At 37.3% G+C, this 22,307-nt stretch overlaps 2 protein-coding genes and 1 pseudogene across 4 annotated transcripts; all 3 read right to left on the bottom strand.

Moving 5' to 3' along the window:
* Positions 1 to 1,664: 1,664 nt before the first annotated feature.
* On the bottom strand, positions 1,665 to 3,897 carry LOC120105484 (uncharacterized). Its single transcript, XM_039118011.3, has 2 exons — positions 3,152 to 3,897; positions 1,665 to 1,878 (listed from the first exon to the last, which is right to left on the bottom strand). Exons 1-2 carry the CDS (start codon positions 3,359 to 3,361, stop codon positions 1,762 to 1,764), a joined length of 327 nt encoding a protein of 108 aa, XP_038973939.3. The 5' UTR covers positions 3,362 to 3,897; the 3' UTR covers positions 1,665 to 1,761.
* A 1,280-nt stretch (positions 3,898 to 5,177) lies between these two features.
* LOC103719604 (SKP1-like protein 1A) lies at positions 5,178 to 14,817 on the bottom strand (annotated as a pseudogene). The gene is made up of 3 exons (XR_016399985.1): positions 14,394 to 14,817; positions 8,702 to 8,999; positions 5,178 to 5,611 (listed from the first exon to the last, which is right to left on the bottom strand). The product of XR_016399985.1 is annotated as an SKP1-like protein 1A (transcript).
* A 3,041-nt stretch (positions 14,818 to 17,858) lies between these two features.
* LOC103719602 (SKP1-like protein 1A) lies at positions 17,859 to 22,307 on the bottom strand. Of its 2 annotated transcripts, XR_015976656.2 has the most exons (4): positions 21,786 to 22,307; positions 18,501 to 20,002; positions 18,212 to 18,342; positions 17,859 to 18,135 (listed from the first exon to the last, which is right to left on the bottom strand). XR_015976656.2 is itself a non-coding variant. In XM_008808929.6 (2 exons), the coding sequence occupies exons 1-2, from the start codon at positions 22,110 to 22,112 to the stop codon at positions 19,829 to 19,831; spliced, it is 501 nt and encodes a 166-aa protein (XP_008807151.1). In that variant the 5' UTR covers positions 22,113 to 22,250; the 3' UTR covers positions 17,859 to 19,828. The 2 variants fall into 2 exon arrangements, 1 of the variants encoding a protein (XP_008807151.1); XM_008808929.6 differs by having other exon boundaries at positions 17,859 to 20,002; positions 21,786 to 22,250.

The raw sequence follows: 22,307 nt of genomic DNA, 5'->3' as shown, positions 1-22,307 counted from the left end.
TTAGTAATGCTGGAATTCATGGTGAGAGTATATGCATGATGGCACTCGTATAAAGTTTATATGGATGCTGGTATTAATGTTGCTGGTATTAGTAAGAGAAGTTTTTGCTCAGCTATCATTAAAGTTCATTGGTTAGTGCAAGGATAGTATTAATAATGCTGTTATTAATGATGGGATTTTCTATTTGGAGGCTTGGCTTATACAGGGTCCTCTATTTATCATTAAAGTTCACTGCATTTCAAAAATAGTTAGAAAATAGAGGGGAAAAAATAGTATACTACACATGATGCAGGGCCGGTAATAATAACATCGACAATGAGAGTTTTGCTATAGAATTATCTATTGGCCAAGTTGACACCGATATTAATTATATTGATATTAATAATAGAAATTTCTGTTCGAAAACCAATAAAGTTTATTGCTTAATATACAACAAAAATTTAGTTATTGAAATCTTCTATTTATTATAATTATATTGTTTTAGAAAGAATTAGAAAAAGAAGAAAACATGTATCTCGTGTATTGCGCATATTACATGCTAGTGGGAAAGATATTGCTAACTTTTTAACTACTCCACTAGGCATAATTCAACCAACTAATAGAAGTTATCTACGAGTCTCAAAAGGGAAATATGTAAAACTATGAGGGATAATACGGCAAAAAGAATGCAAATTTCCTGGCAGGATCCCGACAAACTAAGAATTAGACTCCGTCCGAGCAAGAGATAATACCATCCAAGCAAATGCTCATCATATTAGTTTCCGTTGCAACAATGACATGTCAATGAGGCATTATTCTTTCATAAGGTGGGTCGATAGAGAGCATAATTGGGATAGGGGGGGTTTCTCTTACAGCTCATGACCATTTGGTTACATGTACCTTTCATTCTCCTAATGAAGGCTAGTTAGAATTGCCTCACATTTTCTTAAAAGAAGTCCACTACAAATGGCCAATGGGACCCAAAATAAATTGCTTGAGTTGTCACCTATTAAAACCTAGGTCAAGGACAGTGGTCGTTTAGGATCCAAACAACAATTTGAACAATATTACAACGGAATAACGAAAGAACACGCATCGTATTAGATGGTTTCTTCTCCAAAGCTACTCTGGTCCAATCAGCAGGCAGGAATCTAATTTCTTCATGTGGACTCCAACTATTATACAGAGAGTCTAGCAAATACGATACACGTACATATATGTGTTTTTTTAACATAGGGGGGAGATATATGATCTCCCTCCCTCCTTCCCTCCCTCCCCTAGATGCCAAGGTTCTTTTTGTCCTTGTTTTCTTTTTTTTTTATTTTATTTTTTTAAGCCTTCTATTTGAAATAACCACCATGGCAGGATAAGCCAAGGCAACCATAAAAATTTTCTGCCATCAGGCTTGTAAAGGATTTATGATGCTCTAGAGCGGCGGACATATGACTTACCTAGAATTACTTTATCATTGCGGGGGCGAGGGGAGGGGGCGCACCTTTTACCATTAGCAAGAATTTATTTTAGTTACATATCATGAGGGATTCGAACAACTGCTTTATATACATATACAATATCAAAAAGCACGACTGATGGAACTACAATATCCACAAGCTTATTAGCTAAATAGCAATTGGCACACATAATTTGTCCAATTGCTTCTCACGGATTTTCATAATCTTGTTGTGCAAAAATGGAATATGTATTTAAAATGGATGCCTGAGTTATTACATATATCATGACCCAATAAACATCTCAATGATATATAGGTAGTGTGTTCAGGCCTTAGCATAAGTAGAGCTTTGGCTGCATACCAAATATAACTCCAACAGTAAGAAATAAATTGGAAATACAATGTTGTTCCCCATCTAAAAACATCACCAGCTGCCAGAGACTATCCACCTACATTCAAGCAAATGAAACTTCCATCAGTTAGGATTGTAAAGAATTTGAATGAAGAAGCAAATAAAAAGATATTTGCTTAAATAAAATTTTTTACAGGGCACATTTCTGAAAACCAAGCCACTGATTAATTAGCAATTTCGAGTACTTGTTGAGAGCTACTTATTTCTTGATGACAATACTTCTTGTGGAGAGTCTCCCCCACCCTCTCCTCCTCCTCCTCCTCCAACTCCCTCTGTCGCTCCCTTCCACCACCGCTCTCTTCCCACCCCATCCCGAAGAAAGCTTCCAAAAGAAAAATATTTTGTGACCAAATTTTTTATCGATAAAAATCTGATTTTTTTTAATATCATCAATTCAGATCCAATATATATAGTGCAGTCAAATAAATAAATCTAAACCACAATTACATATGTATACAGATAAATTGTATAAAGATATTTTTGAGTTGGTGTGTAAATTTATTACATCACATTGTCGTTTAATATATGATATGCTGGTTTATATTGCTTTTAAAGGTTTGTCTTGAAAAGAAAAAAAAAGAAAATCCTAAACTACCATCAAAACAGCCAATAATACTTGCTTTGCTACATGAAACAACTCTCCTATCTGCAAGCGCTGGGAGAGAAGAAAAACGTCTTGAGCCAGAAAGATGGCGGTCCCTTTTGCAGGAGAAAGTTTTGCATTGCTCTACGTCTTGCCTCATGAGCTGTGCCTGCAGAACTTTATAGGACAAACAGTTTGGATATGCTATATGTTGATGGCTCACTATCATATTATGGCTCCTGAGAGAGAACAGAAATCACATAAAATTATTCACAATTAAATTGGTGTTGTAATATTCTTAGATGTATTCACTTCTTGCACTACAGTAAACAGAAATTGACAGTATTTTGAGACAAATTTGGAGAATTTGGATGATACATATTGATGGCTCACCATGGCTCCTAGGAGAAAGAGCATACAATCACATGAAATTATTCACAATTATATTGGTGCTACTCTTAGACATCTTCACTTTAGCAATGCAAAAAATATAAATTGACAATGATCTAAAGCAAAATGGATTCCTACTTCTCAAATCCCTAAAGAGTGAGTACCCAAAAGAGAAACACAAACAGAACTAGAGGGGTTTGAAAAGGGGGGGGGGGGGGGGGGGGGGTGGGGAGAGAGGAAAAAAAAACCACAAACAGCGAGACCATCAAAACCCTAACCCTAGAAAAACACACCCAGAAATAGAAGATTAAAGAGGAGTATGGCGCAAGGATCTCACCAGGAGGCGCTCGTAGAGGACGTTGGCGGCAATGCTGACGTACTCGGTGTCCCAAGCCTTGAGCTCGGCTTCGCCGGCGGCGGAGTTCCCGGCGTGCTTGCTGCAGTACTCAAGGACCTTGGCGAGGTCCCCGCCGGCGAGGACCCGTCCACGGTCATGTGGGCTATGTCTCCGACTGGACGACTCCACCTCGACGCGCTGCCCGTCCATGCTCCTCAAGCTGATTCCTTCTTCGCAGCAGCAGCAGCCACGGACGCCATGATTGACGAATCGATTGACTCTTGCAAACCCTAGCAGAAACCCTAGAGATGTCTCGCTCCTCGCCCGCTCGTTGTCGGGAAGAGCAATTCGCGTTATCACATGGTTATCAATTTGGACAACGCACTCCAGATTTCTGCTATCTCGGCTGAGGCTGAAAGGAAGCCAAATTTGGAAAGGTTGGGATTATTTTAGATCTACGCTGATAATTAAAATCAATATATCAAAACTCGACTAATATGGGAAATCTATCGCAAGATTTTTAGTGATCTACATCAGGTGAGAACAGTGCACTTTCTATATATCATATTGGCAGAAGATTTTTATATATGGTGACATTAGAGTCATTGCCAACGGAGACTGGACGACGAAGTAGCTCATGGACGTATACGTGGCACAGAGATTATGTTGCAACTAAGTTGTCAAATACAACATCAGCACCCACCAAGCAGAGGTTTATCAGAGCTCCAAGGAAGCCTGTGAAACGACTTCAAGATTCAAACACATCATGAGTGATGTTAGGTTTGAGGATGGATAGATCTTCGATATTTATACAGTAGCACTACAAAATTTAAATTATACTTTCGGACTAGTTTTTTTGTATTATATCCAAAGTGGAGAGAGAGCATCAAGTAAGTAAATATTATAAAGGATTTATCATATGATTACAAATTATAACAAACTTTGAAAATAGGGGAATAGCGACCATCCAAGATCTCACCTCTCTAATTATAAATAATTTATTCACACTTTGATCCATTTTCAAAAAAACTACATCATAGTTTACCTTCAGACATCAATGCCTCTGCAGGCACACGCAATGTGCTAGTCCTGGCTGATGTCAAAACAAGATTATCCTATTTATCATTTCTAAGTCGTGTGACAAAAAGAAGTAAGTAGTTATGTGATAAAGGTAGAGACTAGGTGGTTATAGACTCACATTTAAATAAAATTAGAAATAGACGATTGCAAATCCCAAGTGGGAAACTCAAAATTAGAAAGTTGAAGAATGCTACAGAAAATTTGAATTTATGTAGAAAGATAAAAATTAGCTATTATTTTGGACCTTGAAGTAACATCATAAAAATGGATTAAAGCATGTAAGTAATATAATAGAACTATTTAGATTGTTAACATGCATCGAATTGCAAAATGCATCACACATGCACTTTACTAGTTGATACATAAATCAAATTTGCAAAAATATCAATTTTTCAATTTCTTCTGCAATTTCATTTTTTTCTCTTCCTTTCATCGTAGTCTTTTCATCCTTCTCTTTATTCATCATGCTCAATTTTTTTCTGTTGCAAATTCATTTTCGATTTTTCTTTTCAAAAGCTTGTTTTCATTAATATATATTAACCAAAATTGCCTTTTGCCGGATTTCTAATGCTTTCTCATCTTTCTTGAAATTCCATTCATAAACAACTTTTTGGATTTACAGCGCATTCCATAGCTTGCAAGCTTGTAGGCATGCACTTCTTCGAACATATTTCAAATTTTGCATGCCTCGATTTCTTGAGAAATTCTCTCTCCTCTTGTTTACCCATCTCTCTCTCTCTCACACACACATTTCTTCGATTTTCCAGACTTCCCACATTCAGGTAATACAACTCTTTGAAGCAACTCTTGGCATTCTAATTTTCATGATCTTGACACAAGGAGCCTCCCTGATCTTACACAACTTCTTATAAAATAAATTATATTTCCTTCCACACTGTGATGATGCCCGTGCCAGTATATCAGGAGAGAAGCGTTATACCAAAGATAGCGGAAGTAAATGAACTTTCTATTACACTATCTTGATATGGAGGTGCGAAGAACAGGATAAACAACTAAATTATGTTTCCTCCCACAAACTTCTTATAAAATATCTCACTGCAGGCTGCAGCACAGCTTTATATAGTTATATAACCCTTAGATAAGTGCACCATGCAAAGGTTCCAAACTAATGATGAACCCTCTAGCATTAATACAAATAAACATTTATTAAATTTAGTCTAGTTTCCAGCAGCCAATGCCCACTCAATTCTCCTAGAAAGACGCATTCTCCCTTTTTATCTCTTCCTCTCCCTCAGGGCTGAAGTCATTCTTGATGTTGAACATGTGCCTGATCTCCTCAGCAGACTTTCCACGGATCATATTAGCCACTGTTTGGCAGCAAAGGTCCAGAAGGTTCTTTATGCCCAGAAAATCAGCAGCCTGAGTATCAGTACAGGAAAGTTCATGTTATTTCATGCTGTACAAATATGAAATCACAAATTCAACAGAGACCGCACACTTTCTAAAGAGAAGTTATTGGGAAATGGTTGATTAGGACAAGATACAAGCATTCAGGGTGTAATCTTGATCTGCTTGCTTTCTGGTAATTCAAAGATCAATCATGCTTGTATTAATTTTGATCTCTCACAAAAAGGAAAACTGCAGTTCTTTATCGGGAAAAGAATGAACGATTAAATATAGAACATATAATGGCATTGAAACAAAAGATAACAAGGGATTCTCCAAAAAAAAACACAATGTGGAAAGCATAACCATCAGACTTGGCAATCCAAACTTAAGGCACTGCAACCCCTATAGCGTAGGGTAAAGAAACACTCGAGAACACAATGCAGAGCATGTGGAGACCAACATGTGACACTTAAATCATGAACGTATTATTAAAAAAAATATCATGGAATAACTTGTATATCTTCATTACTAAAAATATTTTTTGATGCACATGAAGGAATGAGATTAAAAACATGGCTAGTAACACATACATAAGCCACCTTTGTTCATAGAATGCGCACGTGAAAACAATTGCGAAACCCAACCCATAGGAATGTTCATCTTGCAAATAAATATTCCCCAGTAGATTAAGGAATGTCCTATTAAATATCATAGCAAACAAATAAGTATAATATTAAAGAATCTATGACAATAGACTTAGGTAGCAAGGGCAAAAGAAGCAATATAGTCAACGGAGCCTCCCAGATTTCCAACACAGAGTTGCCTGGAAAAATAAAGAATTCCAAACAATTGCAACCAAATGTAGAGTTCTGCAGGACTTTCCATTTCACATGCCATTACTGAGTCAACTGAGCTGCTAGCATCTAAAAACAAAGGATCACAGTCAGGAAAACTTGCTCTAATGTTCAACCAAGTGCAGATACCAGTAATCACGGCAAAACATGGAACAAGTATGTGCATCATCGCTATAATACCTACAATATACGTTTCATGCATTAGTGAAGTCCATTGGACAACTATTTTCTAAATTTGTTATGAAGTTCCCATTGCTTATAAAAGACGGGAATATGGAATTTAGAACAGCAAAAGTGAAACAGTGAAGCTTGCATCTCATCCACAAATTAGAAGAGTTGGCATTGATTTTCAGAAGATATATTTTTGGTTTCATTATCTTCTCTTTTTTATTTTAGTTGCTAATCCCTACATCACTAAATCATCTCCATAACTGTTATTTTAGGAGTAAGCTTGTCAACTTCAATGCAGAGCCTCTAGTGAAAGTAGAAAGCATGGTGTTGTCGTATTCTATGTGAAAAAGGAAGGAAACTGCTACGCTACAAAGATCTTTTTGAATTGTTTCTTAACTGTTCATTGTTGATTATGTTTCAATTTAAATTAGCATGCAGTTATAGTGTTAAAATCCACATATATGCCACGAATTCAATTTTATTCTATGACTGTCCTAAATCAAATTTATGTCAAATCCACTGTTACAAATAACCATATATTTGATTGAAAACTGAACACACTGAATCTTATATTAAAGAATATGTATAATTAATGTGACCCGATAATATTTGCACACCGCACACCAAAGTAGAGATTCTAGTGTCTGGCTTTGGTTTCACCAATTTAGAAAAGAAATCAGGATAGCTATATTAAGAAAAATGAAAAAAAGAGGTGGCAGTAGAGCTCATGGGAATGCATGAAAAGAAGAAACGAAGAGAAAAGAAAAGGGAAAAAAATGACTTTTAGGGCCTAAGCACCGTGTGGCATTATTGAGTTCAAAACAGAAATATTCAGAAGAGTGAAAATTTCCAATCAACAACTACCAAATATAGAATTACCCAGCAATTTACATTACAAAGAAAGGCAACTAAAGCTGCTAGCATCTCAAAACAAAAGATCTAGCAAACATACCAAAGTGCAGGTGTTAATGGGTTGGTCTAACATTTCTAAACTTCCCCAAGGGCAGACACCGCCTACTTAAGGTGCAAATCAAGAAAGGCCTTTACCATTTAGGACAAAGCGAAACAGTTATGGCCTCATTCTATCTGCAAGTTTGTAGAATTAAGCATCGATTGTTCTATGAATATAGGGGAAAAAAAACTAGATGGCATTTTTTTCCTTTTCTGCAGTTCTTTCTTTTCATTTATGGTCTTTCTCTTTTTTAATATTTGTCTCATTTGATGGCCTCATACCTTGTGAAAGTATAATGCAGATTAATTACCGAAGCTATGTAAAAAATGGGGAAATCAGTTAAAATGCACAGATCTGAATCTGAAAATCGTGAAGTAAATGTACCTAGTTGTTCTTTGTGGATTCTCTTTTGCTTAAGTTTAGCATAAACATCTTGCATCAAAATCCACTTATAGCTGGCGAATTTAGACTTCAATTTAGATCAGAATAAGAACAGATTACTCTCTCCAAAGCTAAACATAATCCAATTGTTCTATAGAATACTACAATCCAATAAAAAAAAGCAATAACTCTTCAAAACCCTAACCATTCCAAATCAAATCAATTTCAGATCCAAGCTCTCTTCTGAAGCTATGTAAAAAATGGGGAAATCAGTTAAAATGCACAGATCTGAATCTGAAAATCGTGAAGTAAATGTACCTAGTTGTTCATCGTGGATTCTCTTTCGCTTAAGTTTAGCATAAACATCTTGCATCAAAATCCACTTATAGCTGGCGAATTTAGACTTCAATTTAGATCGGATTAAGAACAGATTTCTCTCTCCAAAACGAAACATAATCCAATTGTTCTATAGAACACTACAATCGTATAAAAAAAAAGCAATAACTCTTCAAAACCCTAACCATTCCAAATCAAATCAATTTCAGATCCAAGCTCTCTTCCTCTAAAACAACAACAGGAATCTGATTTCTCACAGAAGATAACAGATAATCTAATAGTTCAAAAAACATTAAAAATCATTCTCCACCATCTTATTAAAAACCCTTACAAAAAAACGAACATTAGAAGCAAACATATAAAACCCTAACACTAGAAAGCCAAAAGACAAAAAAGAGGAGGAAAGAAGGCATAGAGATCTCTCACCAAAATGAGATGGCAGAGGGTGTCTTCGTCCACACTGTTCATGTAGTCAGCATCCCAAGTCTCCAGGTCCTCCCCATACGGCGGCATGCTTCTTCAAATACTCAAAGGCCTTGGTGAGGATGTCACCAGTGATATTGGAAATGGGGATGCCCCCCTCCGTGCAGCCAAGGTCGATCATCTGGTGGATCATTGCTGACTGTTTCGCGACCGCCTCCTCCACCTCGAACACCTCACCATCTGAGCTCTTGATGATGATGTTCTTCTTCCCTGCTGCTGCAGACGAGGATGCCATTAGTCCCTAGAAAAAGATTGGGAAGGAACCCTTCAAGAAGATGCAAGAAACAAGGGGTGTATCTCTCTCTCATTCTTCTGCCGCTTTCTCTCTCTGAAATGGTGGTGGTGAGAGAGATGAGGACCCTTGGACAGCTATTTATATAGACAAGGGACCCTTGGGAGTAGGGATTTTTTAATGCTATTTTCTACAGATTAGGGCATCCTCAAATTTGATTATTTTAATATGTAATAATTAAAGATATGCCATGAGTAATAAAAGTTTTAACGTCTTTTTCAATGTTCTGGAGTGAGAAACACATAGAGGAAAAGCTTTAAAGATGATGTCATCACCAATGAATAAAATAAGCTCTGAGCAGGATGTACATGCTTGCTGATATTGCCCAAAAACATTCCCTTACTTGACCAATCTTTGACCTTGTCAAGTGTCTTCAACACCCTCATGACCAGGCATCATCAAGCTGAACTTCAATAGTGGAGTCTCTAGTGGGTGAGTTTCACTTTCCTTTTCCCAACAATAAAAAAATGCAGTGCAAAATGGGAAAGGATGTATTGAGTTTCTTATTAGTAGTCATGAGGAGAGTAGGATTGGTTGCTGTAATTACTCTAGGTAGGCCAAACTTTTTTCACTATATTGTACTGACTGTAGCTTGGTCCAGGCTTAAATAAATAAATGGCAAGCCAAGGATTCTTATTCCCTAATGTGTCGATAGATGGAGATAAACAGAAGCCTGCCTGAGAGGGTTCGGCTTCTTTCTCTCCTAGAAATCAAGGTGAGTTGTCTCTAGGATGACGCTACAAACAAGAAATGGTTACTAACAGATTTCACCATCGTGCTCTTTATGCATGGAGAGAGAGCGACCGAGGGAGAGAGAGAGAGAGAGCGAGCGAGAGAGAGAGAGAGAGAGGCACCATGCCATCATACCTTTCTCCTTTTGTGAAACTAGGGGTGGCTAATCCCCACCTTCTAGCCATACACACCTCATCCCATGAGGGTCCAGGCAAGTGCCGCCACAACTCGGAATCAAACTTCCATCCTCTTATCCAAGAGGCAGCAGATAATACCATCCAAGCAAGCGCACTGTCGTATCATTGCACGAAGTTTAGTTGCAATAATAACATGTCAAATTGAGGCATTAATCATTATTGACAGGGGTCCATAGGTGGCATGGTCAGGATAAAGGGGGTTATCTAACAACCCATGATTGTTTTGTTACATGACAAGTTTTAATAGGTGACAACTCGAGCAATTAAGTTTTCGTCAGACTCATTGTGGGCTTTTTTTCGAGAAAAATGTCAGGCAAGTCTAACCAGCTTTGATTAAGAAAATGAAAGGGATAATACATGCAAAAGGCCAAGGATGACAACAATATCACAAGGCACTAAAGAAAGAACATGTGTAATAATAGACATTTTGTTCTCCAAAGCTACTTTGGTCCATTCAGCAAGTGGGAACTTAATGTATTCTAACAACTGCAGCGAAGTCTTCTGCTTGGAGTTCCTCTCCAGCCAAAAGCACCCCAGCTAGTGATAAGAACATGACATCCATACCCATCCTCCATTGCTTTGGAATAGCATGCCTCCATTTTAATTCTAATATTGTTCATGGCCAGTTCGATGTTTGGAAATTTTATTGGACAATGAACGTGCAATCCCACTGTGGACTTGCATGTAAAAAAAAGGGCTCTTTGAGCAACCCTTTAATTTGTGGTCCCTCTCTTATGCTATGTCACTGTATACCGTGTATGGTGGAAAGGGACCGGGAATTAAAAAACATCAAGTCAAGTGGACCGAATGAGAAAAAAAGATGAGGAGGGACTTCTTATGAGAGTCGACCAATCAATAAGTTTCCAATTTTATTTGCAGATCACGTAAAATCCAACTATCATTCATTGAGTCTAGCAAATACAGTGCACGTGCATATATGTTTTTTTCATAATCGCATGTGATTGAAAGATCTCTCCCCCCCTCTCTCTATTAGTCCCCTTTTCCCTTCAATGTGAAGGTTCAAATGAAAAGGATACATTCTCTTTATTGAGCAAACAGGGGATAAGGAATTGTTGCTTTTTAAAAAAAAAACTGACAGTGATGGAGGAAGTTGTTTTTACCAGATGGAATGTAAAATAGGGATTTCTAGATTTTTCATTTTTAATCCAAATGGGATGTGCAGGTTTAGGCTCTAGGACCAGCCATATAAAGCTGGGCTCAAAGCCTTTCTCATTATATTTTCATGAATTTAGGCAAATGTTGAAAGTTTGGTTTTGTTTGTTTTCCTTTTTCTTTTATTTTTTCTTCACTTGAAACAAGCCTTCACCACTGGTTTAGATGATATAGTAACCAAAGTTTTTTCTGTTATCAAAATTATAAAGGATTTGTGCTCAAGAGCAATGGACAACTGAATCTACAACCTAACTAGCTTTGAAAATTTTATATGATTGAATAACTAAAACCAAGTGTTCGTCGGAGTTATCAAAAATTCTAACTTTTTTCCACAACATGGAAAGAACTATGTGAAGAACAACTGAAAAGAAATATCAAGAAGAAATAAAAACATGGTGGGTTATTTACATATATAGAGAAGCAATCTAGGATCAATTATAAGTAGAAAACAAGGGAAAGCAAAACCAAACATGAAGAGGATAAAGTAAAATAAAACATAGATTAACATGAAAAGAAAGAATAAAAGATAGTATCGGCCTCACTCCTGATAGCTAAGAATCTCACCTAGGGTTGCCACCCTTATGCTTGTTATACGGAATCACATCAAAGAGAAGAAAAAATTAATATTCCATTCATCTTCTACAAGTCTATTTAAATAACTAAACTCCAATATTTTAAGAAAAAGAAAGCTCTAACTAGACAATTGAGCTTTCTAGATACCCTTAGGAATGTGTGGTTACTATTCATAATTGCTTTAGCATGTGGATCAATACCACATAAAAAGAAGAGTGACAAAAAATCAGGCCCATCAAGTGGTTAAATAATATTTAAAATCATTAATCTTATCCCCCATTTCTAAAATAATCAACTAAAACAGAAATTAACCTTAATAAAAGAAAAAGGTAATAAATTGACAGCTAAAAATAAATCTAAGAGAACAAATTAAAAGTGTAAATAAACTTTCTCAAATGTTCGTCCACATATTCAGCTACTACCAAAGGATGCAAAAACATAACACTAAATGTATGGAACATTATTGCAATACCTTATTCACCTTTATATTTACTATAATAGTGACATAGAATGAGTAAACATTTCTAAAATTATAAGGAGATAGACGCCCACTGAGGTACAAATATGAAAGGACTCCATTTATCATTACAAATTGTTACAGCAATATGAAAGATTTTAGGTTGCCATCCTCAGCAACCACAATACACAAATATATCGTGATAAATGGGGCATAGATTAGATCCAAACCCCCTTATGTATTGCACTGCTCCTTACAAAATGCAAGGAATGGATTTTGCGCATGTGAGTGTGTGCACTTTTTTGTTGGGGGTTGATCCACCTCATCACCGTATAAATCTAGGCTGGCGTCACCCAAGGGGTTGACTTAAAAAACTCCCTACATAGAAATACCGGTAGAATTAATTCAAATAATTCAGGAAAATATTAAATATTAAATATTTTAATTCATTTTCTTTTTTTGTATTGTCTTTTCTATTTTATTTGAAGTTCCTCATATCAACAAGTCATCCTCTTGAATCTATTTGATGATAAAGTATGTACGATTAATGTCCTAGTCGCTTACGAAACTAGAAAGTCAGTATTGTTTACTTCTATGATGGCTAGGGTTTAAATTCGAAGCTGACCGAAAATAAAAGATTGAAAATAAACTTAATATACTATACTTTAGGTTTAGATCTTGAAATTATCTAGTCAGGTGTTGATTTAGTTGGATCCATACTCAAAAACTTGAAACCAAACCAATACAATACATATGTATGTACCAATGCACATATATAACATTTGTACTAAGCTTTGGTTGCATCGATATTTTGATAATGTAAGCAATAGCTGAACAAATATCTTCTTTTAGTATAGTTTTCTTATCATTTTCTATATCATTGTTCTTTTCCATGACTTTTCTATTTTATTTGAAGTTCCTCATATCAACAAGTCATCCTCTTGAATCTATTTGATGATAAAGTATGTACGATTAATGTCCTAGTCGCTTACGAAACTAGAAAGTCAGTATTGTTTACTTCTATGATGGCTAGGGTTTAAATTCGAAGCTGACCGAAAATAAAAGATCGAAAATAAACTTAATATACTATACTTTAGGTTTAGATCTTGAAATTATCTAGTCAGGTGTTGATTTAGTTGGATCCATACTCAAAAACTTGAAACCAAACCAATACAATACATATGTATGTACCAATGCACATATATAACATTTGTACTAAGCTTTGGTTGCATCGATATTTTGATAATGTAAGCAATAGCTGAACAAATATCTTCTTTTAGTATAGTTTTCTTATCATTTTCTATATCATTGTTCTTTTCCATGACTTTTCATGAACTAAAAACTTGGATACATCAAATAAATTAAAAGACAATCCAAAAGTGCAACAAAGTAATTTACTAGATATCTGGTTACCATCCAATGCCCCTTTTTTGGGTCCGAAATGGGTATTGCTTTGGAGAATTTGGATTTAGGATTGGATCTAAAACATAAATTTAGGATTTGGATATGGCCAAAGTCTACCAGGACTTAACATGTTGACAATCGTGGTGATGGCAGATTCTATTTTATTTTAGTTCTCAACATCTAATAGTTTCTTAGTTATTCATGGTAGAATTCATTACCCTAAAGTTTAGCATAAAGATTCGATTTTAATATTCGCTTCGACATCACATATTCATTCCCACCATCCCACACGGTATCTCTGGAATAAACTTCCTTTTTTTGGCAAATTTGAATAAACTTCTTTGAGATCGAAGCTGGTCTCCTCTATATGTAAGATTGACCACAGTATTCTTTTTCCTTTTTTGAATGAGCATCACAAATAAACTCTATTTATTAAAATACCTTAAATGAAATCAATCCAATTAATTTTTCTAATCAACAAAAAGCTCCTTTTTATGTCCTAGAACAAGCTGACCATAATATCGGATATGCTTGTAAAATTAAGTCATCTAAATGAATAGCGGTTCAAAAACGAAACATCCCGAATCTCAAATAGATCACAAAACAGACAAATCAACCGCAAGCAAAAGACCTGGAAGGGGAGAAAGGACACAACCAACGAGCCAATCAAAACCCTCACCCTATAAAACCAGACCAGAAATAAAAGGGGGAAAAAAGAACATAAACAGCGAGCCAATCGAAACCTTAACACCCTAGAAAACCAAACCAGAAAAGAGAAAGAAGAAAAACAAGGCACAAGGATCTCACCAAGAGGAGCTCGTAGAGGAAGGAGGGCAGGCCCCAAGACTTGAGCTTGGCGTCAGCGGCGTTCTCCAGGTGGTTGTTGCAGCACTTCAGCACCTCGGCAAAGACCCACGGTGGGGATAGGAATGACAACCCCGAGCACCCGTCTGTGGGCATCGTCTCTGACTGGATCGCCACTGTCTCGTCCACCACGAAGTGCCGCCCGCCCAAGCTCGAATCTCCTTCTTCTTCTTCTCCACAGCAGCAACCACCGACGCCATGAGGCCCATGACCGATGGATCGATCAGCTCCTACAAACCCTAGCAGAAACCCAAGCAATGTCTCACTCCTCGCCCGCCGGTGGTCGTGCTGGGTCTCTTTCGGCATTACTAATAGCGAGAGAGGGAATATTCTCGCTATCACACGGTTACCAATTTGGACAGCGCCCAATGTTTTCGAGACACTTGATGAGGTTATCGATTGTTGAACGTAACGGATTTGAGAGAGTGTGTGATTTCAAGAGTACACGGATGATATATATAAATATCATCTCCTGCTTCAAAATATGCTTCAAAATATTTGGAACATCGTTAGTAGTGGCATGGTTGTCCGGGCTAAATATGTATACAAATAAACTAATATGGCTGCAAATTGGATAGTCTTATATGTGGACATTTATTCTATAGATGTTTTATAGATCGAAAAAAGGAAGCTGTCTAGAGCATTTTGAGAGACACTGTATTTTGATTTTATTTGATGTATCCATAATTAAAGTTGTACGAATCATCCGTTCTAATTATATATATATATACACACACATTCACGGAATTATTTGAGATCTAAGTCAAGCTCTCGACCAATTTGGTAATACGTCACCCGAGAACAGAATCTCCTCTATATATTGGCAAATGACTTCTCAGATACATATATACAGTGGTTAACGGGACATAATGGAGATTCCACGAGGAAGTAGCTCACAGATGGACACGTTGTTGAATTTTGACCCACATGATTAAATATGGGTGGTTACTGTAACCACTTACGGAGAAGATTACACTGCATTATCCTTGATAGTAGGATAACTTCACGGGCATCACCCTCTGCCCATAACGCGAACAAAAAATCTAACCCCATCTCCGGATGTTTGAACAGGGGCCAAGAGGGAGAAACGAAGCTTGATCATTCAGAAAATCCATGGATCCAGGTACGCTACCTTCATGGTTGTTTTATGATCCTATTTAAGATGTTTACACACGTGGCATAGAGATTATGATGGTAAGTGAGTTGCCAAACACAAGCGTAAACATCCACTAAACAGGGGTTTGTAGGAGCTCCAGGGAAACCTCTGAAGCAAGTTTGAAAATTCAACATATCAAAAGAGTGATAGAAGGACGAGGGTGATAAGGAGGGCTTTTCTTTGATCAGATTTTAGATTGAAGAAGCTACAATAGATGAATCACCTTCTAGTGGCATGGAGAATGGCCCTTGTCATACTCCGGCCAGCTTTGCTGTACTAACAATCTCTAGAGATAAAGGAATAGCAGCTACCTCCAAGGTATCACCTCTCTAATTAGAACTAATATATTCACAACTTGATCCATTTCCAAGAGCACCGCCATCAAAGTTTACGTTCAGAAGAAGTCTTTGGGAGAACCCAAGAGAAACAAAGATAGGTATTAGCAAGCTTGCAATTGCAAAGATGACTAACTCCCTACTTAGGCATTAAGCTTGTGAGGACCCATGCGAGCGTATGTTTAGTCCCACATCGGTTATTCGCTGGGTAGATCTTAGATAGTTTTATAGAATTAAGAAACCCAAATAATACCTTCTGGCTAATCATTTTGGGTGAGGTCGTAAGTTGTTACAAATGGTATCAGACCCGGCCCATAACCTATGTGGACTAGGAGATACTGCAACACGGGTCCATTGGGGTTGACCACGAGCCGATCGTGGTGTTTGTGATTAGATTTGAATGGATTTGGACCCTTAGCCTGACGAAGATGTTAGGACTTAAACGGGGAAGTATGTGAGGACTCGTGCGGGCGTGTATTTAGTCCTATATCGGTTATTCGTTGGATAGATCTTGGATATTTATATAGGATCGAGGAACCCAAATAATATCTTTCAGCTAGCCATTTTGGACGAGATCCTGAATTGTTACAAAACTCTTCCGAGAAAACTCCTCATCAATCAAAAAGATGGCAGCTCTGGTAAAGAGATGACTCCATGACGGGAGCATGGTTGTCCTACGGTGCGATTACAAAGAGGAAGGTACAAATATTAGCATATTTGTATTTGTTATTTTTTAGTTATCGAGATTGGTGCAATACAAAAGGGGAACGTGAGTTTTACTAGTGGGTTGGGTCTCGGTTTTATTCGCTGTAACCTTTACAGGCATTGTCCTCACATGTGAGAACCAGTACGGATGTGTTCTTAATTCAAAATCAGCCATGCATGGGTCCATTTTGGATATGTATATCTGAAATGTATCATGTGGCCTGCTCCAGATTTGGGTTAGGGGCATGACACCATGGGCTCGTTTGGTTTGCGGGAAGTATTTTTCCTCCTAGGAATATGATTCCTGGGAATCAGATTCCTAGGAAGAGGATACCTAGGAAAGTACTTTTGGCATGTTTGGTTAACCATGGGAAAGTGACAAATTTCCAAAGTGCTTATGTTTGGTTGACCATCAACTTTCCTAGAAAAGTTATGTATAATTCCTATTATGCCCTTAATAGAAATTAGGTCTTTAATGCCTCTTTAATGCTTCTTTAATGCTGAAGGGTCTTTTTGGGAAAAAATAAAAAAGGAGTGATTCCCACCTCATGGGAAAGTAACTTTCCCATGTTTCTCATGGGAAAGACTTTCCCATAAAATGTGGGAATCATATTCCCATGGGAATATAACTTTTCCATCTCTCTCCTTTGAAAAGTCCAACCAAACAAGAGGCATTTCATTACTTTCCCGTTGACCACACTTTCCCCCCTCCTTTTCCTGCGAACCAAACGAGCCCCATATGTTTGAAATAAGTTAGATCAATTATAAAAGGAAAAAAATAGAAAAAGAATAAAACTCAACACCTAAACATAGGAGCTCAGTATTATTGTTCTCAAACGAATGTAAAGGATGCATCAAAAATACTTGTTCAGGCTATATTTTTTTATCATTAATGAGATGTGGGACCCATAAAGGATGGTTGTAATCTTAAGTGAATAATTACAGTTGAACTCCACATAATTACATTCCCGTTTTCCTTTTTTTTCTTTCTCAAGGGGAAACTCTACATGGATGTTCATGATCTTATAACTTCAACTTTCTTTTTACTGCACATTACCTTGACGCATATCTTATATACAGATGTTAATCATGTCCAAAGTGTAATACATAGCAGAGTTGAAGTGTAATACAGATGTAAATCACCTCCTTGAGGAAGATCAAAGTGAAAATCTAAGTATAATTTTGTTTTGTTAATTTTTTTCTGGCCAACGATTTTTCTTTTGTAGAAAGAGGAGCTGCAGCTTGATTATAAAGAGAAGTAGTACAAAGTATGTAGATTACAGGTGATAACACAAGAGGACCCAAAAAAAAAAAAGAACACCTAGGATGGAAAACAATAGTACCGAGACAGCGAGACTGATCCACCCAGTGTTTGATTGATAATGGCAGCCATTACAAAATCATGCCGTGGGTACCTGTTTATCCAGAAATTGTATAGAAGGGTGGAGCAGAAAGTTAGAAAACCATCTCCCTGATCACAGAACGCCACCTGCGAAGCACATAGTTGAGAACACTATGACCATACTGGTTCCCCAACGGAAACATATAATGTTTAAGAGCCGCACCCAAACTAAGAACTGAAGGCACTGAAGGACCGTCCAGCTGAACAATCTTTCAATTATAACCTGAGGCAAATGAAGAGGGCGACATAGAGCAGGAGCAAGCCGGCCAAAGATCGCCACCATACAGAGCATCACTTGAGTCGAGGAGAAGAAAGAATAAATGAGAAGCCCACTACAAAGTAGTTGGAGAAGAAGATAACCAACATACTAGGAAGGCATCATGAAACCAAAATCCAAACAGAGCCACCGAAATAAGACCAGGAACAAAGTAGTCTCAGTAGAAAAATACTACCTATGGAGATCTGATTGAGCATGAGAGTGTCCGAACCATACACCTGCAGCATCTGCCTGCAACAACAATTATAATTCGATTGGAACAGGGTTTAGTGGAAGAATATCAATAACACCTGCCCATGCATCCATAGCAAACCCTTGCCAAAAAACATGGTGAGCTTGAAAAACAGTGAGCAATAGCAACAGGTCATTCAGGATTGGGAGCCCTGCACATTTAGAAGAAGAAGGAGAATTAATCCAAGAGATAACTGTTTTTGAATCTCCTTCCAACAAAACCTGGTTCCTATGAAACTGATCCTTCCTCTCTTTTTATTTCTTGCTTCCTTTGTAACTTCATTTTATCTCAATAAAACTCCTTTAGGCACTTAGTGCCTATTGATTCTTTAACAACTTTTATATTTTATATAGCATATTATCTTACAGTTATAATATAGATTACAGTGCAAGAAGTAACATTTAATGGAAAGATAATCGTTTACAACAACACCATGATAATAGACTTCTAACTTACAAATTAATATATTAGTTTCTGTAATAAATATTAGTTTTTTAACCTAGTATTACAAAAAAATAATGTCTCAAAAAAATATATATTTGAAAATTGTTATCATTATATTATCACGTGCATCCCAACAACAATGACCTTACTTGCTATGACAGTTAAAAAAATTAACTTTTTGTCATTGTTGCTTGAATGAGAGACTGAACCAACTATAGAGTTAAAACAAGTTTGAATGTTTGCTACTAATTATTTGATTGCTTTATTTCATAATCTCTTGAATTTTTTTTAATGTTAGCATCCACATTGTACTATAAGGATTAGAGCACCTCTTATGCCTTTCAGTTTCTACGAGGCACGAAAGTGTATTTCTTCTCAAGTGATTTGCTAATCTCTGATGATGGGTTGTCAGAAATAGACTTTCATTGATCCAATCATGTCATGGATCGATCCCCCAACATTTAGAGAAGCTAATCCCCATATGTCTTGATTCTAAATAATAAACATGATAATGAATAAAATTGAATGGCACCCAAAAACCAATAGTCATGAGGAATGAATAATGAAAAATTCAGCAGAATCAATAAACCAACATTATCTCAGGGAACATAATTACTTGGAACTACTGCCAGTATCCAAAGTTGTGGAGTACATGTAAATCTCACTGGCTAAAACAACTAAAGGGGAAAATGAGCAAAAGATGGTGCAAAATTTTATTGCTCTACATCTGGCGTCTTTTCTATGTTCTAGAACTCCACCTGCTACTAGTTATCAGCCCTATTAACATAGCAAGAGAAAGTGTAAAAAGCCTAGTCCTTTATTTTCCTTCATTCAAAGGACCATGAGTTTTCCCTCCGGATCTCTTCTTCTTCCTCAGGAGTGAAATCATTCGTGATTTTGAACCACTGCCGGATCTCATCAGGGGTCTTTCCCTTGATCACATCAGCAGCCCTTTGGCAGCCCAGGTCCAAAAGGTTTTTGATGTTCAGATAGTTGGAGGCCTGAATATCAACACAGCAATATTATGTTATTACACAGTGCTCATATATAAAACCATAAATTCAACTAGCATAGTGTAAATACTTTAGTCAAAATGCAGTACATTGGGTGATTAGGAGAATAACCAGACACTCGAGACATATGATCTTGATTTCTTTACTTTTTTTTTCTATTCACACCACAGACAAATTAAGCATAAAACAAATGCTTATTTATTTTCACAATCCCAGTTCAGATAAAGAAAACCAAATATTCATTGCAAAGGGAAAACAGAAAAAGATTATATTATAGTAACCGGTGCTACTCAAATAATAAGGAACTATCCAAAAGAAGTACAATTTGGCATGTATAACCCACCAATCCACCGTTAACTCATGATACAATCCATACATCACTGCAACTTCTATCATGCAGGGCAAACAGGGAAACCAGACACTGTAAGAACATGAGGTAAAACACATGGAGACCAATATGTAGCTCTTAAACAAGTGATCTATGTGCAAAAGCTTGAGTAACTCACTGTATCGATATCTTTAGTACTAGGATGTTCCAAGCATATCAAAATGTGATGACAAACTCAGCATATTATATAATCATAGCCACCTTACTCATATACTTGTTTGTGCCAATGGTTCAAGAAACATCACAACATGGGCTCATCTTGCAAATAAACATGGTATAGTTTTCCCTCCTTTTTGTGAGACATAGATCAAGGAATATATCATTAAATATCCTAGAAAACAAAAAAAAGAAAAAAACTTGGGCAGCAATGAGTTAGACGAGTCAAGTTTGCCTCCCAGACTTTCAAAAGAGAACTAGAAAAAATTGAATTCCCATCAACAATGACCACCAAACACAAAATTGCGCAAAATTTTCGGTGTTGCGTTCAATTATAAAGAAAAACAAACTGGAGTTGCTAGCATCAAAAAACAAATGATCAAGTAATTATATCAACTGCACGGATAAACTTGCTATAATGTCCAACCTCCATATTTAGATATTAGTAATCGTAAGAAAAACTTGGCAAGAGTTCTATTCAACACCTTTCCAATACCTCCGATATAACTGCAAACACATTCTAAGGTCAAAACAAGTAAGGCTTTTACCATTAAGGACTACAAAGTTGAACAATCAAAGATTGCCTCATAAATGCAAAAAAAAAATAATTAAGAACGGAATTTAAGGAAAAATGTTCTAGGTGCATATTTTTCCTTCTCTTTTCTTGTCTCCTCCTTCCTTTGTTAATTGATAATTCCCATATGATCCGATCATCATCTTACAATTGTATGAGTAAGCACGTCAATTAACATTCTAATCTCAGTTACTGTTTCATTCTATTTATAAAGGTGGACAATTGGGGTTATACGCAGATTGCCTTTTGAAAATTAATGAAATCATAGTCTCTTAGATATTCATGGTGGTGGATTCTGAATTACTTTAAGCTTAGCTTGCAGACATTGCTTTGAATTCCACCAATCAGCCACCAAATCAATCCTTTTCTACATCTCTTGTTAAATCAAATTCATCCCGATTCAGGACCCTTTTTCCACTAGAATTAACGATAAAAATCTGAATTCTTTCTTCCCGGATCATTAAACCTATACATCCAGAATCATAAGATACAGAATACAGAAAAGTACATAAACCAATACAAATTCTCCACGCCGACGCAACCCGAAGCGATGGAAACCCTAACTTTAGCTTTACCCCAAAAACAAAAAACCCCTAACTTCAGAAAACCAAGCAAGAAATAGAGGAGAGAGGAAGAGGACACAAGAATCTGACCACGATGACGTCGTAGAGGACATCCTGCTCAACGTCGATGTAGTCGGCGTCCCAGGCGGCGACCTCCTCCTTGGTGGCGGGCCTGCCGTCGTGGCCGGAGGGCTTGCCTGCGTCGAAGTCGGCATGCTTCTTGCAGTACTCGAGGATCACGGCGAGGACCTTGCCGGTGACGTTTGGGAGGGGGATCCCGCCCTCGGAGCACCCGTCCTCGATCATGTTCCCGATCATCACTGACTGCTTCGCCGCCGCCTCCTCCAACTCGAACTCCTCCCCGTCGGAGCTCCTCAGCGTTATCATCTTCTTCTCATCCTCCCCCGCCGTCGCCATTATCCCCCGCTCGATCGACCGACTCGAAGAAACCCTATAACCCCAAATCCACGCACTCGCCGTCTCAGTAATCTCCCGCGCGGAGGTGAGGAGAGGACGTTATTTGCAGGGGACCAGGGTGTCTTCGCGTCGGATTAGGATTCAACGGTTAAATTAATTAGCATGGAAGGGCTCTTCCGCGTCAGAGGGATCGTT

The sequence above is a fragment of the Phoenix dactylifera genome, chromosome 3 (assembly GCF_051530095.1).
Source record: "Phoenix dactylifera cultivar Ajwa chromosome 3, Ajwa_hap1_PhDact_Kaust_v1.1, whole genome shotgun sequence".
Lineage (NCBI taxonomy): Eukaryota > Viridiplantae > Streptophyta > Magnoliopsida > Arecales > Arecaceae > Phoenix > Phoenix dactylifera.
Note: the sequence above shows the minus strand (reverse complement) of the source record. Positions and strands in the feature narration are given on the sequence as shown.